The sequence below is a fragment of the Scomber scombrus genome, chromosome 15, assembly GCF_963691925.1.
Source record: "Scomber scombrus chromosome 15, fScoSco1.1, whole genome shotgun sequence".
In the NCBI taxonomy this organism is placed as follows: Eukaryota; Metazoa; Chordata; class Actinopteri; order Scombriformes; family Scombridae; genus Scomber; species Scomber scombrus.
In genome coordinates this window covers 5392999-5408284 of record NC_084984.1, presented here as the reverse complement: position 1 = coordinate 5408284, position 15286 = coordinate 5392999, and the positions used below count along the sequence as shown (strand labels likewise).

General features: G+C 39.1%; 1 protein-coding gene across 3 annotated transcripts in view; it reads left to right on the top strand.

Annotated features, from left to right (window-relative positions):
* jak2a (Janus kinase 2a) overlaps window positions 1–15286 on the top strand; it is a 33814-nt gene that overhangs the window by 12870 nt on the left and 5658 nt on the right. The window contains exons 2-18 of one of the 3 annotated variants that reach the window (XM_062434874.1): window positions 267–552; window positions 3297–3420; window positions 3594–3714; window positions 5616–5761; window positions 6565–6859; window positions 7052–7171; window positions 8568–8725; window positions 8846–8957; window positions 9714–9900; window positions 10779–10903; window positions 12094–12228; window positions 12396–12483; window positions 13384–13511; window positions 13597–13735; window positions 13948–14099; window positions 14578–14728; window positions 14837–14970. In XM_062434874.1, coding sequence (XP_062290858.1) covers window positions 291–552; window positions 3297–3420; window positions 3594–3714; window positions 5616–5761; window positions 6565–6859; window positions 7052–7171; window positions 8568–8725; window positions 8846–8957; window positions 9714–9900; window positions 10779–10903; window positions 12094–12228; window positions 12396–12483; window positions 13384–13511; window positions 13597–13735; window positions 13948–14099; window positions 14578–14728; window positions 14837–14970 — 2577 coding nt within the window. In that variant the 5' untranslated portion in view covers window positions 267–290. Of the gene's footprint in view, window positions 1–266; window positions 553–3296; window positions 3421–3593; window positions 3715–5615; window positions 5762–6564; window positions 6893–7051; window positions 7172–8567; window positions 8726–8845; window positions 8958–9713; window positions 9901–10778; window positions 10904–12093; window positions 12229–12395; window positions 12484–13383; window positions 13512–13596; window positions 13736–13947; window positions 14100–14577; window positions 14729–14836; window positions 14971–15286 lie in introns of those variants that run through there. The other 2 variants (XM_062434873.1, XM_062434875.1) reach the window with 2 other exon arrangements.

The window sequence follows — 15286 nt, the reverse complement described above, 5'->3', positions numbered from 1 at the left end:
ATCTTTGGTTTATGACAGGTATCAGCAAAACGATTCGCATTCCTATTAGCTTCAGCTTTGACTTTATTTGAGCAATTGTTAACATAACGTGCTAAACTAAGATGGTGGACATGGTAAACAATATACCTGGTAAACATCAGCATACTAGCATGCCAACATTAGCATGTATCTCAAAGCACCACTGTGCCTAACAGAGCCTTCAATTAATTCCAGTACTTTCTACTCACTATCATTCTTACCAGTCTTATTGGTTTCTCTATTTACAGGTGGAAGCTTTTGGTAAGCAGCACATGGCCTGTATTCTGCTGTCAGACATGGACCTGCCCACCACCTGCACCTCAACACATCCAAGTGGCCTCCTCCCAGACCTCAACCCAGCCGCCGAACTTGACCCAAAGCTGGACATGGATACCACCTGCCTAAGTGTCCACATTTATTACTTGGGGAAGGATGAAGGAGGAGGTGGGGCAAACGGTTCAGAGAGTGTGCTCACGTTTCCATCCGGAGAGTATGTAGCAGAGGAACTCTGCATCAGTGCAGCAAAAGCATGTGGTGAGTCACAAGAGGATTTCAGTTCTGATGTCTGCTCCCACGCACAAAATATAGTTTAGTTTATTCACATGAATTAGTTTAATATTGGCTTTGCATGACACTACAAGAGAAGAAATGTGCATCAAATATATTTGAAAACCGGGAAAAGGGAGGATAAAAATGAAGTGATGTGATAATTTATAGTATTTAATTATTACATAGGATGATCATCATGTGTATAATTCAATAAATTCATGGTGTCATGTTCAAAATATCTTCAACAGCTCACTGGTTTGATGATGTTCCAGCCACATATCTGGTCGTTTCATCAAAATTGTGAAGCCCTGATGTAGTTGGTGTACAGTAAACAGTAGACATGTACTGTATACTATACTACTGCGGTGTTTGTAGAGACCGAATTACAGCGTTCAGTCTGGTTTTTCACCTTCTCTTTCTAGCAAACTCAAATCAGGAAGTCAGGGACTGTTGTGTCTGTTTTCCTCTCCGCCTCAGCTCTATCTCTCTCTGCCACACTCATTCCTTTTAGAGCCGATAAGAAACAACCCATCTCTATCCTTTTTATCTTCCGCTTTCTCTATCCCCTCGCTTTTTAACTTTTTTATCAGATTATTTTCAGCTTCCTGCATCTTCTCGTCTTGTTTTTCATCTTTACCTCTACCTCCCCTCCAGTTGTCGTAGCCTCCCATTCTCCGTTTGGTAGTTTCACCAAGTTCAAAAAACAATCACGTGAGAGATTTCTCTGCTTTCTCGATCTGTTTACTCTTGACTTTTTCTTTTTATGATTTTTGATTGGATGATTTTAGTGATTTGGTAGTAATAAGATATGAGTTTGCAGACATACCATCAAAGTCAATTTTGATGATGCATAATGATGTATAAGTCAGGAAGTCACATTCCTAGCAGTCACAACTAAATATCATTGCACAAGTTTGGAAATATTCAACCCTTTAGAAGGCAAAGATGGCCAAACTGTTGAATAGGTAATAAGTATTCATATTTTATTAATGTCCTCTGCTCATATAGTGTAAAAAAAACAGTTTAGTGTAAAGGAAAATCAGAAACACAATATACATGTTGAAAATAGCTGCATTGCAGATGCTGCTCCATTGCTTTCACCATCACTACAGACTTACTGCTGCATCTACTACACCCAGACCCTTGTTTGCACTTCTGAAAGAAGTGGAAAAAAAGAGAGTAACATCGACACCAAACTTCATTGAAAAAACCCCCCAAAGATGTAACATAATGATAAATGCTGATGGATCGCTTATCAACTATTCATTCAAATTACCTTAAAAACTGAAATAAGTACACATTTTTTCAAATATGTGCCAAATTAAACAATGGCTCCTAGTAGGGCTGAGCAATATATCGATATTATATCGATATCATGATATGAGACTAGATATCGTCTTAGATTTTGGATATCGTAATATTGTGATATGTCACCAGAGTTGTCTTTTCCTAGTTTTTAATGATGCATTACTGTAAAGTATGTACTTTTCTGAACTTAACAGACTGTTCTAGCTGTTCTCTTATTTACTTTTTACCCATGTTGTCATTATATCCACATTACTGATGATTATTTATCAAAAATTTAATTGTGCAAATATTTTGTGAAAGCATCGAGAGTCATCTCTACATTACATCTACAATATCGATATCGAGGTATTGGGTCAAAAATATTGTGATACTTGATTTTGTCCATATGGCCCAGCCCTAGCTCCTAGCGTTATTTTATTATATCATCCATGTTGCTTGTCTTCAACCTACAAACAAGGCTCATTTTTAACTGTATATTTTTTTGTGTTGATTTCTGAGGCTCAGACTGTTCAGTTGGGGGCACAGTTTCAGTGTCTTCAGCGCACAAGCCCCCAGGGTTTCAGAGCTCAGAATACTGCTTGGTTTTCAATGATTTTGAAACCTAATTTAATATATTTGCCTTTTTTTTTAATTAGTCAAATGTGACTGGGTGATAATTAACCCATTTTTCTGTGGTGTAAAAAAAAACCTAAGACTTTAAAGCAACCTTTTTATTTTTGCAATCCACAAGTCAGGTCATGCTGTAGCCTTAAGTATGTAATGTTTATAAGGTATATAGATTAAATTCCATTTACTTGACTTCCTATTGTTTTTGCATTTATTACTCCTATTTCTAAGTTTCCTTGTTTTTTGCACTGCTGTAACGTGAATTATCCTTCTGATCAATTAAGTCTTATCTTATCTTACCTTAAATGATATAAGGTAAGGTAGGACTTAGACATAGATCAACCTTGTAAGTACACTGACTTGACTTCCCCTGTTGTGGTTAAGCACACTTCCTCTTACGCAGCACTCCCATCCTCTAACTATTGCTTCATTCTTGTGAGGTTCTTGTGCTTCCTGTTGCTTGATGACATTTTCTGTACTAATGACTGACTGATAAAACACCTTGCTATTGGTGGTTCTGATGTTTTGAAGACAGAATGAAGTGGTATAGGAATGGTTGGAAATAAAATTATTATCAGATGAGGTAAAAGTAGTTGGATTATAGTCGATTATTGTGTGTGTATGCTCTGTAAACACACAGTATATGTGTGACTTTTTGTATGTGTAAATATTTGCAAGCTGTAAATATTGTATATTGCATAAAGTACACTGAGATTTAATGACTTCTAGTGCCAGAATAGACAATGTCAATGTATTGCATGTATTATAGTTAACATTGGAATGACTTGAGGTGATTGTTATCTTTGTCTTACCAGGTATTGCTCCACTCTTCTGCAATTTGTTCGGTCTGATGAGGGAAAGCGACCAGATATGGTTCCCTCCTAATCATGTCTTCAAAGTGCACCAGCCAGCCAGTGAGAGCCTACACTTCAGAATCAGGTAGACATAGACAACCATTTTTTAAGGATTTTTTTTTTTTTTTAATTTCATTTTCATTTCCTGTTTCTGACTCTTTATGTATTGTTTTATGCCTGGATGACTTCTCTTTTAATATTTCCCCTTTTCTTTGTCTGTCCTTTGCTGGCCTTTCTTTTGTCTCCTCTTCTGTCCAGGTACTACTTTCCTGGCTGGTATAACAGTGGTAATTTATCCTTTGGTCATCGCTGCGGTGTTTCCAAGGGGATGGAGAGCCCTGTCATGGATGATTGTGTCATGGCATACCAATTTTTTCAGGTTAGCTAACAACTTATATCAACACCAGTCAGTTATTCTCTTCTATGTTTCTTTGTTCTTGTGTTTTTAAAGGTGCTATATTATGACAAACTTACTTTTTCAGTGCTTGTGTGTATATATTTGGGTCCCGGATGTGCCTACTAACACACAAACTGTGAAATAAGACAACCCAGTCAGTTTGGCGTGGGCAAGCTTGCTCTGTAATCTTGTGATACAACAAGCCATTCAGATTTGATGCCCCCTCTGACATCACTTGGGGCTTCATTGAAATTGTGGAGAGTCCTGTATTTCTACGGCTGCTGCTGCTCATCTTCTCAAAGACCTGAATCTGCTCTGATCTGGAGCAGTTTACTTGTGGCAGGAGTTTTTTAAATTTTTTTTAAAGGTTCTTTTTCTCACTGTTACCTTGCTTGAACTAAATTACTTTTTTTTTGACATTCATCTGCTGAAGGGAGAAAGTTTCTCTGTGCATGATTTGTGACATCATAACTAGTTTGGAGCCAATCGTGGTGCAGTGTTCAACTTATATAAATGTGATGTGAAAAGTTGAAGCCTCCAGTGCACATTTAAACTGTCAGAAATATTTGCATATTCATTAGACACACACATTAGACTGTGGATTTTTTTAATGAGGGTAGAAGAAGGAGATGCAATTTGACAGATTTGAATGAGATGATTTAAATGAAATAATTTAACTTTTTTTGATGGAAAAAACATATTAGACACAAATGATTACTTAAAAGTAGAGTATTTCATATGCATTCATTGTATTGGAAAAGAGTTTGAATGTCTCTTTTTTTCGCCATGATACCACCATGCTGCACTAGAGCCAGAGTTAGATACATGTACTGTGCTTAAAATGTCCAACTAAAACTAATGTGCACTTTTCACCTCGTAACCGAGGCCACAGATATTCTACCACATACATGCTTCATGTGATCAGTGCCTGGTGACATCAGCATATGAAAGCTGCAACATATGTTTGAATATTTTCTTTTGGACTGTGTGTAAACCAGAGGAAAAGAATTGAGAGACTAATGTCATCTCCTTCAACTCTACCTCCAGAAATGTTAGCTGGGGGGAAATAACATGTGTTTGTTTATCCCGACTGTCTGACTGACTGACTGACTGCCTACCAGTCTGTCAGTCCCGTCAGCCATTCTTTTGTGTAAGTTGAAAACAGGAAGTGGCATTGTAAGAGTGTTTAAGATACACAAATTGGGGAACAAGGGTAATGTCAGGGTTCTTTATATCAGTGTTTTCTTGCGTCACTCATGTGTGTATTTACAGGTGCATTTCATATAGTTTCTGTTTTTTTTCTTTTCTTTCCCACATGTTGGTGTGAACTTGAAACACGCAGATCTTTTTGTTGTTTTTATCTACGCTGTCACACTGACACCATGAGCTGAGTGTCAACAAACTGACCTACAGACTGTTTGTTATGCACAGACGCCTGCTTTTGTAGAGCTTGGTTTGTACAGTCCTGTCAACTCAACCGGCAGGGTTCAAAATGTACTTTTTCGTCCTCTGGCCAAATGGATACTGAATGTTTACATTTTACCAGTCCCTCAATAGATTACCAAAACTTTAAAAAAAAACCATTTTTATTTAAAATAAAACTTACAGTTTTGCAAAGTGAATCCGTGTATGAACATGAGTGTTGTTGATTTGGTCTAAAACTCTTAAATGTAGTTTAGCATTTTGAAAAGTTGCATCTGTTCAGTCTAATAACCCCAAATGTCTAAGGTCGATGCTTGTTTCTATTTTAATGATTAATATTCAATGTGTTTACTGTAAATGTAAGATAAGATAGTATCTGTTTACACTCCTCCACTCAACTCCTTTTTAGTTTAGTTTTTTTTCACAGATCTGACACCCACGTTTTGTGTTTTCTCCTGCAGTGGCGCAGTGACTTTCTCAATGGCAGGGTTCATATACCAGTAAGCCACGAGGCCCAGGAGGAGTGTCTGGGTATGGCGGTGCTGGACATGATGAGGCTCGCCAAAGAGAGTGATCAGTCACCTGTAGACATCTACAATGATACCAGGTAAGATACACCCACTCACAGGAGATGAACCGTAATGACTGAATGTAATAGCATGTTATTTTAGCCATAATATGCCAAGATAGTTCCATGCAGTTCATTCAGTTGAATCAATTTTCTCTTTGTATGATTTAATGGTTCAGAGTGTCTCTTATTTGACCTGCACTATGTTTATGCACTGTGTCCACTGTCCATACTTGAAATTCTAAGTATAATTTAATTTCTCTTTAATTAATCCTGAATAGTATTATTTTTTGTTTTATGTGAGTCTTTAGCATGAGTTGTGTTTGTGTTATGGATTGATTCTTGTGAGGTTAAACTCAGCATGCACACTGGCTGAACCTGCACAATAACAATCATCTTTATTGTAGATTGAGCTGCTGGTTCTTTTTTTTTGATAAATTGATTAGTCTATGAAATGGAAAAAGCAGGTGGAAATGCCCATGACAGCTTTGTAGCGACCATGGTGACGTCTTCAAAGTTTAAAGTTTAAAATCCAAAGATATTCAGTTTACTATTACATATGATGAGGAGAAGCAGCACATAGTGTGATTTGAGGTGGAAGCTGTAACTTTGTAGCATTTTTTTCACTAGTTTTGCTTGAAAAATGACTGAAACAATTGATTATCAAAATAGTACTTATCTATCAATTGACTCATGAATTATTCAATTAGTTTCTTTCAACCCTAGTTAGCTCTTCAATTTGATTTCTTCTTTGTCTTTCCTCTTTGCCTGTGTTTGTTCTTCACTCCCTCTCCATTTCCACCTGATCAACCACCCGCCCCTGACCCCCGTGCTGTTTTCAGCTACAAGTCCTTCCTGCCAAGATGCATGCGAGACCGCATCCAGGAATACAACATCTTAACTCGGAAAAGGATCCGTTTTCGCTTCAGGAAGTTCATCCAGCAGTTCACTGAATGCAAAGCCACAGTGTGCAACCTCAGGCTCAAATACCTGATGAGCCTCGAGATGCTGCTTCCATCCCTCTACTCCGAGCGCTTCCAAGTCACCGATCTCTCCGCACGCGAGGTTACCATCGTTGTCACGGGCAACAAGGGCATCCAGTGGTCAAAATGTAAAGAGGAGGAGGGAGCAAAGGAGGTAAGGCCCAGGGGATGGTTTCATGTTGCCATGGTAATGTATTGGTTTTCCTGACTGGTTTTAACCAATAGATGGAGCACCAGGAGATGATTACAATTAATTGCTGATAACAACAAGAATACTGTGTGTGCGTGCTTCCTCATCTAAAACAAATATATAACCCTCTTATTTTTACTCTTTTTGTGTCTGTAGGAGCTGCAGACATACTGTGACTTCCCAGAAGTTATAGACATCAGCATCAAACAGTCCAATCAGGAAGGCTCTGTGGAGAGTCGCATAGTTTCCCTCACCAGACAGGACAACCAGATCCTGGTATAGCACACACTTAAATCCTCTTTGTGCTCTGTTCCACTTTTCTCTGCTTTCACTCCGATGAATCAGTGGTTTACTTTGATTTATTCTATTCTAATTTATTGGGTAAGTCTGTCAGCCAAATTATACTGTTTAGACATTAAATCAGTTTTTATGATAACAGGAATCAGGAATGTTTCTAAATGACCACATTATTGTTGTCAAATCCAAACTGAGAGCAGAGAACAGCTGAACCCTGCATATCTCACACAGATATTTTTTTTGTTTATTGGTCTTGAGGGAAATTGTGGCTCCAGAGGGAGTTGTACCATTTCTGATATGCTGGGCCTAAAGACTACATGTTGGATAATGAAAAGATTCAGAAGGTCATCAAGAAGGGAGTTTACCAGACTTCTGCAGCCAGCTCCTCATCTCTATTTGAGGCTACTGATTTGAACCAAATGTCGTCCAAATCACTGAACGAACTGTCAGCGGTAGAGTTGCATTGTGGATAATGTAGGCGTAAGGTTTAACGTTAAGTCGCAGCAACATTTGCTAATCATTTGTTTGAAAGACAATTTTGACCATCAGTTCAATTGCAAACAAGGAGATAAACGATTTAATTAAGCTAAATTAGCAAGATTATCACAACCAGAGTTTTGTATCTTTAACTATTTTCTTTAATGCAGTTTTCAGTGTATAGATTTAAGGGTTACTTTGCTCAGTTTAAGGGCTCTTCTTGCATGGTTACAAGAACAATAACTTTGAAAAAACCTGTGTTGGTCCCATTATATCAACCTTTTAAGTTTATGACACTTAATGGGTGATGGATTGGTGGGTGGAGTGGGACTGGGGTGATAGTCAGTTTGAGACACAGAATATACCTCCCCCACTTGTTGGAGGACAAATGGATCATTTGGTTGCGCTCAGGCTCTCTGTATTTATTTGTGATGTTTGCATGTGATTACTAATTTAATGCCCTTCTGGGTTGTTGATTCATTGAGGAACTGCCTTTGTGTTATCTGTCATCTCTTTCACTGTGATGCAGTGTTATGGTTTGTTCCTCTTAGGCTTTCAATGTGTAGTTTGTTGTTCTGTCTGTACCACAGTGGGTGTTTATCAGCCAGAATATGAAGTGTAAATGTTGAGTTAGTTTCCTTATGAAAGTTCTAAATGCCAACAGAGTAGGAAAGAGAAAAGCCAGCTGTTTATAAGATAATAATCGATTTTATTTGTCATTCAGATTATACACTATACAGTGCACATTCAAATGAAACGTCATAGCAATGGGTTAAAAATAGTACAGAATATTAAAAAGTGCTGATATCAAAAATAATAAAATGAGGTACTGAATGATGTACTTTTTTCTCTTTCTGCTTCCCCTCTCTTCACTCTTTCTTTCTGTGTGTCCACTAAGGAATTGGATTTTCCTTCTCTCTCTGAAGCTCTGTCATTTGTATCATTAGTTGATGGATATTACAGACTGGTTGCAGATGCCCATCACTATCTTTGTAAAGAGGTGGCCCCGCCAAGACTTCTCGAGTGCATTCACAGCTACTGCCATGGCCCTGTGTCGTGAGTATCGCACAGACAGTGTGCACAGATGTAGCACATCACACATGTGCTTGTGCCCCTACAACCAAAGATTCACACGCATCACACCCATACAAAGACACACTGTTTCTTTTATCACAGGATGGAGTTTACAATTGGTAAGCTGCGTCGCTCTGGTAACCACCAAGGCCTTTACATCCTTCGCTGTAGCCCCAGGGACTATAACAAATTCTTCATGTCGTTTGTGGTCGGGGTAAGCACTCCAAAATCTTCAGTTCATCTTCAATGTGAAGTACTGCATTTCTCACATGTGACTTTCAACAAAGTCTTTGCTAATTGAATGGCACTACTATCTTACTTCCTGAACCCATGACCTGCATGCATCACAGCAACTACCAAAATGTATCTTCCTCCATTAGCCGAAGCATGTCACAACTAGGGTAATTAGACTGTATTGTTAATGTACCGGAGCGCTGTGGTGTAACTGTTGTTTGTTCTAGTAAAGAGGAAGATGGTCAAAGTCACAGTGACTACTGCATCACAATATTTAACCGCGTGGCTGCAAACTGTGTTTGTTTACTGTTGCACTAAAACACAGTTACTCTTAAAGGTCTTAAATGTGTGCACATCAGAGCTTCTAAAATAATGTCCATCATTTCAACCACTGGAGGGAGCAATAAGGTTTGACTTTCACATTGAATGGACTACTCAGATGCTCGGCTGATAACAGCACCATACACACTGTGACATACTATGTGTCTTGTGTTTTAAATCAGTTTTACATTATTGTAATTACAATTAATTCCATTCTTTCAATTTAACAATTGTGGCATTAATACAAAATAAGTGGGACTGAGGGAAGTTTAAATTAAATTGAAGTAGCAGATTTATAAGTCTATTGAGATCGTATGTGTTCTTACTAACAGTGATTCCTGTTCAGAGTCTTTTCTGTAGTCAGATAAAATAATATTTTGTGCAACTTAATGATTCTCTTTTATTTTATTTTCAGTATGAAACAATGGTGGACTATAAGCACTGTCAGATTGTGAAGACAGAGTCGGAAGAGTACATCCTGAGCGGTGCCAAGAAGAGCTTTGGTTCCCTCAGAGAACTTCTGCACTGCTACCAAAAAGAGGCGCTCCGCACAGACGGATACACATTCCAGCTGACCAAGTGCTGCGCACCCAGCCCCAGAGGTCAGTATAGACAGTTAACAAAAATGTTGCAAAAAAATTGGCGTCAGCAACTTATCACTGAATAAATCATGTTGAGGTTTCAAGATCTGAATCATGTTAGAAGTTCCAGTTATATTTCCTGACATTTTGAAAACCATTATTAGAAAATATAAGACAATGGTGAAAGGAGCTGGAACCTTCAAACTCGATTGAATCAGTTATTGTACAATGAGCCATTTTTGCCTCTCAACCAAATACCCCTTGTTTAAGCCCCACATAATTCTTTACAGGAGTCAATGACACTGATCTTGTCATTCTGTAATTATTCAGGTTCTTTCTCAACTCTCTTAAATCTCCAAGCCAATGACCACGCTTCTGTTCATTTTTTTTTTTTTCGGATTTAGGCCAATGAAGACCATTGACCCCTGTATGAAATTTTTGAAGAAATGTTAAATCACTGATAGAACTGTATTGATTTTTAACTGTATTGTATTCATGCACTGCAGCAGAATCAATATTATCCTTTAAAAGGGTGAAAAGTAAGATTTTTTTACTGCTCAACAGCACAACATGGCAATTACAGCTCTGTGGCTATAATGGAGGTGTTGATGAATACTAATGACTCAATGATTATTTCATCAGGTTTCCAGCTGTCAAAGCTATTCTGGCACAAATCTCCTGTTTCTGAGTAAAGTTACCCAAATATAAGGGCCACAAAACCAAAAAAAAAACCAAGCAATATAGGTTTTATTCATGCTGATAATCAAGATTAAAAACTTTTACAGTTGGGAGCTTTTACATTTGTATTCACATTTGCAATTAAACAGTGTCACACATGGAATAGCAAAAACTAGTAGGTAGTGTCGGTTAATCCATGTCCACCTTTTACGTTTCTTCAGACAAATCCAACATGCTGGTGTGCAGAAGTAACCAAGGGGCAGAGGTCCCTCTGTCTCCTTCTCTTCACAAGCACGACATCAGCCAGATGGTCTTCCACAAGATCCGAAAAGAGGACCTCGTCACTGTAAGATAACCGTTTTTGACTTCTTTCTTCAGTGTTTTCTTTCTCTTTCCTTACTGGGCCAGATCTTCAGTCTATTTATTGTAGGTTGTATTAGTTTTACATACACTGTACATAGTTATTTGTAGAAGCTAACAAGAGTATTGAAAAGGTGATTTACCTTAGTGAGTGGCCAGCTGTTTTCTATTTGCAAATGATTTAATAGTCTGATGCAGTCTAATTAAAGACATGGAGACAGGACGCAGCCCATCGTAAACTTGTCAAAATTAACCAGAGCGCCACAAATCTCAATCAGAGGAAGCAAAGACTCCTGCAGGGTTAGTGAGGTCGCTGCAGTTAACGAAAATATTTTTTAATTGACCCGCCTACAGTAGCTCAGTGTCAATAGAAATCCCAGAGGGCATTTGTGAGCGTTGTGCGTGTGGTGCATGTCTCCATGCGACAGTGTGTCAGCCATTCGGTGACTGGGCTGTTTCCGTCTCAGTTTTCTGTTGTTCGAGCCCTTGAAGTTTTGTACAACCGGTCTGTCACAGGAAAACCACAGAAGCCGTTCTTCTCATTTAATAGCTGAGGGGGTTTTTTGTATTGCAATATTATCTTTCTCACCCATTTTTTAGCAAATACAACAGGTGTTTGTTTTTTACCTTCCTGTTTTGAGCTGCTGTTAAGCTTTTTCATGCAGTTAGATAAGAGATGTAGACTTTGCTTCTGTTTTGTTGAGTTTAAAATCAGTCAAAGCCTTGTGGTCAGATACTGTGGGGTAGCTGATTGAGTCACAGCTCAGTCCTGGTAAGAGGCAGGCAGGAGATGACACTATTTAGCTCGGTTTCCGGGCTGCAGGTGAGAAAGACAGTGACTCGTTTTTGGGCTTCTTATTTGCCGATTCTCTCTGCAGCCCTTCAGTCACTAAACTTCAGAGACACTTTCAAAGATTCAGTAACTCCCTTCTTTGTCTTTGGCTATGGCAACAAGGAAAATGTACCTTTATAAAATAGAAGACTGTTTTGTAAATACTGAATGAGTTTCCATGTGTGCCCATGTGAGGGTTTTCTCTCACATCCCTTAGTAATAATAGTTGGACAGTTAAAATTATTATTGGTCAGGAAAATTGGTCTCTTTGGCTGGAGAAAATGCACTCCACCTCCTTTCCAAAGTCGGTTTTAAACATATTAAAGGTCTTCTCAACATTTTAGAGTGAGAGTCTGGGCCAAGGAACGTTCACCAAGATCTTCTGCGGTGTGAGGAAAGAGCTCGGAGACTACGGAGAGGTGCACCAGATAGATGTCGTCATCAAGATCCTGGACAAGGCTCACCGCAACTATTCAGAGGTTGGCTTGTTGACTGAGTGAGCGTGTGAGTGGTTGACTGGTTAAATTCACTTTTTTTTGTTGTCGTTTGTTTCGTGTTTTCTACGAGCGCAGAGGAGACAAGTTAACAGGATAAAATGGAAAATTCTCACATCTCGTCATCTCTTCTCTCGTTCTATCCCTCGTAGTCGTTCTTTGAAGCAGCCAGCATGATGAGTCAACTCTCCCACAAGCACTTACTCCTCAACTACGGTGTGTGCGTTTGTGGAGATGAGAGTAAGTTTACAACACACGCATACATTCATTAAAAAAAAACGATCACTACTACAACGGTCACAGCTTAACCATTGGCAGCCGTGGTCACAATTGAAGGAACCATTGTGGTTACTCTGAAATGCGCCATATAAAAAAGATAGTTTAAGATTTCATGTGTAGATGAAAGAGGTGAGACTAAACACGTCTGTTTCACACAGTCGGGGAGTCAGTCAAGCTTACATGAGGAATCAGTAGTAAGAAATGCAAGGAGGCTCACTCTAAAACAGTAGTGTTGACATTAGATGAGGACAGAGAGGAAATGAGGTTGCTTGACCTGCTATGTGCCATACCTGACCTCCCACTTTGACTGGATTAAGCCCTCGGGATCAGCAAGTGACTAATGGGCCACTGCAGTCTTGATCTTTACTCTACCTGCTACTCCCCATGTCATCACAGCACAGTGTGGGAAAGCTTTTTCTATTTCTGTGAACTGACAAAGAACAGACAGGAAACAAAAACAAAAACATTGTGGAACATTTTTGAATCATCTGTAAAGTTTTTGTTTATAGTGTTTTAGTTTGGATTAGTATTGTCATTTCTTGGCAGTGTCACCCATTTATTCTATAAATCATAGCACATTTCATTAATTATCCTTAAAAGTCAGAAGAAAGGAAGCTTTTCAGCTCATATGTCCTGAACAAAACCACAAAAACTCCTCATGTGGGCCAGTGCAGACTGAAGAGGAACAGATGGCAAAATAGAGTCAACATCTCTCTATAATTACAGACAATAAATAAGCTTCAGTAAACCGCAGACTGGTTACATTACAGTTTTTATAGTTTTGTTTCGATGTGTAATTTTGCCACATGTATTAAGTACTTCAAGGGCTTGAAAAATGAAATTCTCTCATCTCTCTGTCAGACATGATGGTGCAGGAGTACGGTAAATTCGGGTCTCTGGACATCTATCTGAAAAAGAACAAAAGTTGTGTCAACATTACATGGAAGCTTGAAGTGGCTAAACAGCTCGCATGGGCTATGCATTACCTGGTAAGATATATGATATACAGTAAATCACTTAAAACCAGTGTAGCCTTTAACCCAAAGTAATTGTCCCTTTGATTTGTGCTCACAGGAGGATAAGAACCTCATCCATGGAAATCTTTGTGCCAAGAATGTTCTTTTGATCAGAAAGGAGGATCGTAAGACGGGCAGCCTGCCCTTCATCAAGCTCAGTGACCCTGGTATCAGCATCACCGTGCTGCCCAAAGAAGGTGAGAAACACGACATCATGTGTGGCATTGATGTGACACGACTTGTCCTTCACACCTCTGTGATGCCATGTGGGATTAATGTCAGCTAACATAGTTTAGCTTTGGTGTGACTGCCTCAGTCACCTCGTGGACCAAATAAATCATCTTGTTTTTGTAATTTTCTCCATTTTTTTCTGAACCTCCATCTCCTTTCTGTCTGTCTGTTCCCTCAGTTCTGGTGGAGCGTATCCCATGGGTGCCCCCTGAATGCATTGAAAACCCCCAAAACCTGAGTTTAGCCACAGATAAGTGGGGCTTTGGTACCACGCTTTGGGAGATCTGCAGTGGCGGAGACAAACCACTTAGCACCCTGGACTGCTCAAAGGTCACAAAAACAAAGGATGCATAGATAATTAATTCAGTTAATGACACTGATCTGTATTAAAAGGAAGAGTTTGACATTTTGGGAGGCATCAAATTAAGTGTTACAGTGAGGTTAAGACTGGTTATCTTACAACCTCACAGATTAACAGCACATAACGCCCTACAAAACCACAATGTGATACTTCAGTTTTTGTCTTTCTGCTAAGCTAAGGTTATTATTTTTTATCATACCACTCTAATAGTGGTTTAGATCTTTTTATATCACTCTCTGCAAGGAATCGAATAACTTTATTTTCTAAAATATCAAACTATTCCTTTTAAGTCATGCCTTTTTAAAGTGAGAAGAAAACATACCATATGCTATTGAAGAATGTCTGCTAACTTTGCATGTTCTCTTCCTAGCATGTTTATCATCACTCTTACCCAAATTGAAAACATGCAGATCTTGACTTTCTCTCTTTTTTTTTTTGCCTCTACAGAAGAACTTGTTCTATGAGGACAGGCACCAGCTGCCTGCTCCTAAGTGGACAGAGCTGGCCAATCTGATTAACAGCTGTATGGACTATGAGCCCTCATACAGGCCGTCCTTCAGAGCAATTATCAGAGATCTCAACAGTCTCTTCACACCAGGTAGGAAGACAACTGGAGACAAACATGTAACCAGGCACACTGATGTATGCAAAAAGGTGTTTCCTCGTCATATACGTGCACATGTTTAAAACATAACGTGTGTTGCAGACTATGAGCTGCTGGTGGAGAGTGACATGGTGCCCAGCAGGACACGAGGCTTCGGCTTCCCGTGGACCTCCGAGAACCAGGAGCCCGCTCAGTTTGAGGAGAGACACCTCATCTTTCTCAAACAGCTGGGCAAAGTGAGGGGGGCGCACGCACACACACACGCACATGCACACGCACACACACGGTTTGCTCACTTATCCAGTTATTGTCTTGAGGTTGTTTTTGCATGGTTATGTGGCTCAATAAATGGTTGCTGGAAATGTATTTGTCACATTTATTATGATTTATTCAACCCACATTACTAATCAGCAGTTTCTGAGGTCACCACAGATGTTCGCATAATATTTCCCAGACGTCATGAAATATTGCAAGCCATATTTGAAATGAAAGAAACAATTCCTGAAAATCTTCCATTTTTCTCTGCGGATGATGACGCTCTCTGTCACGACT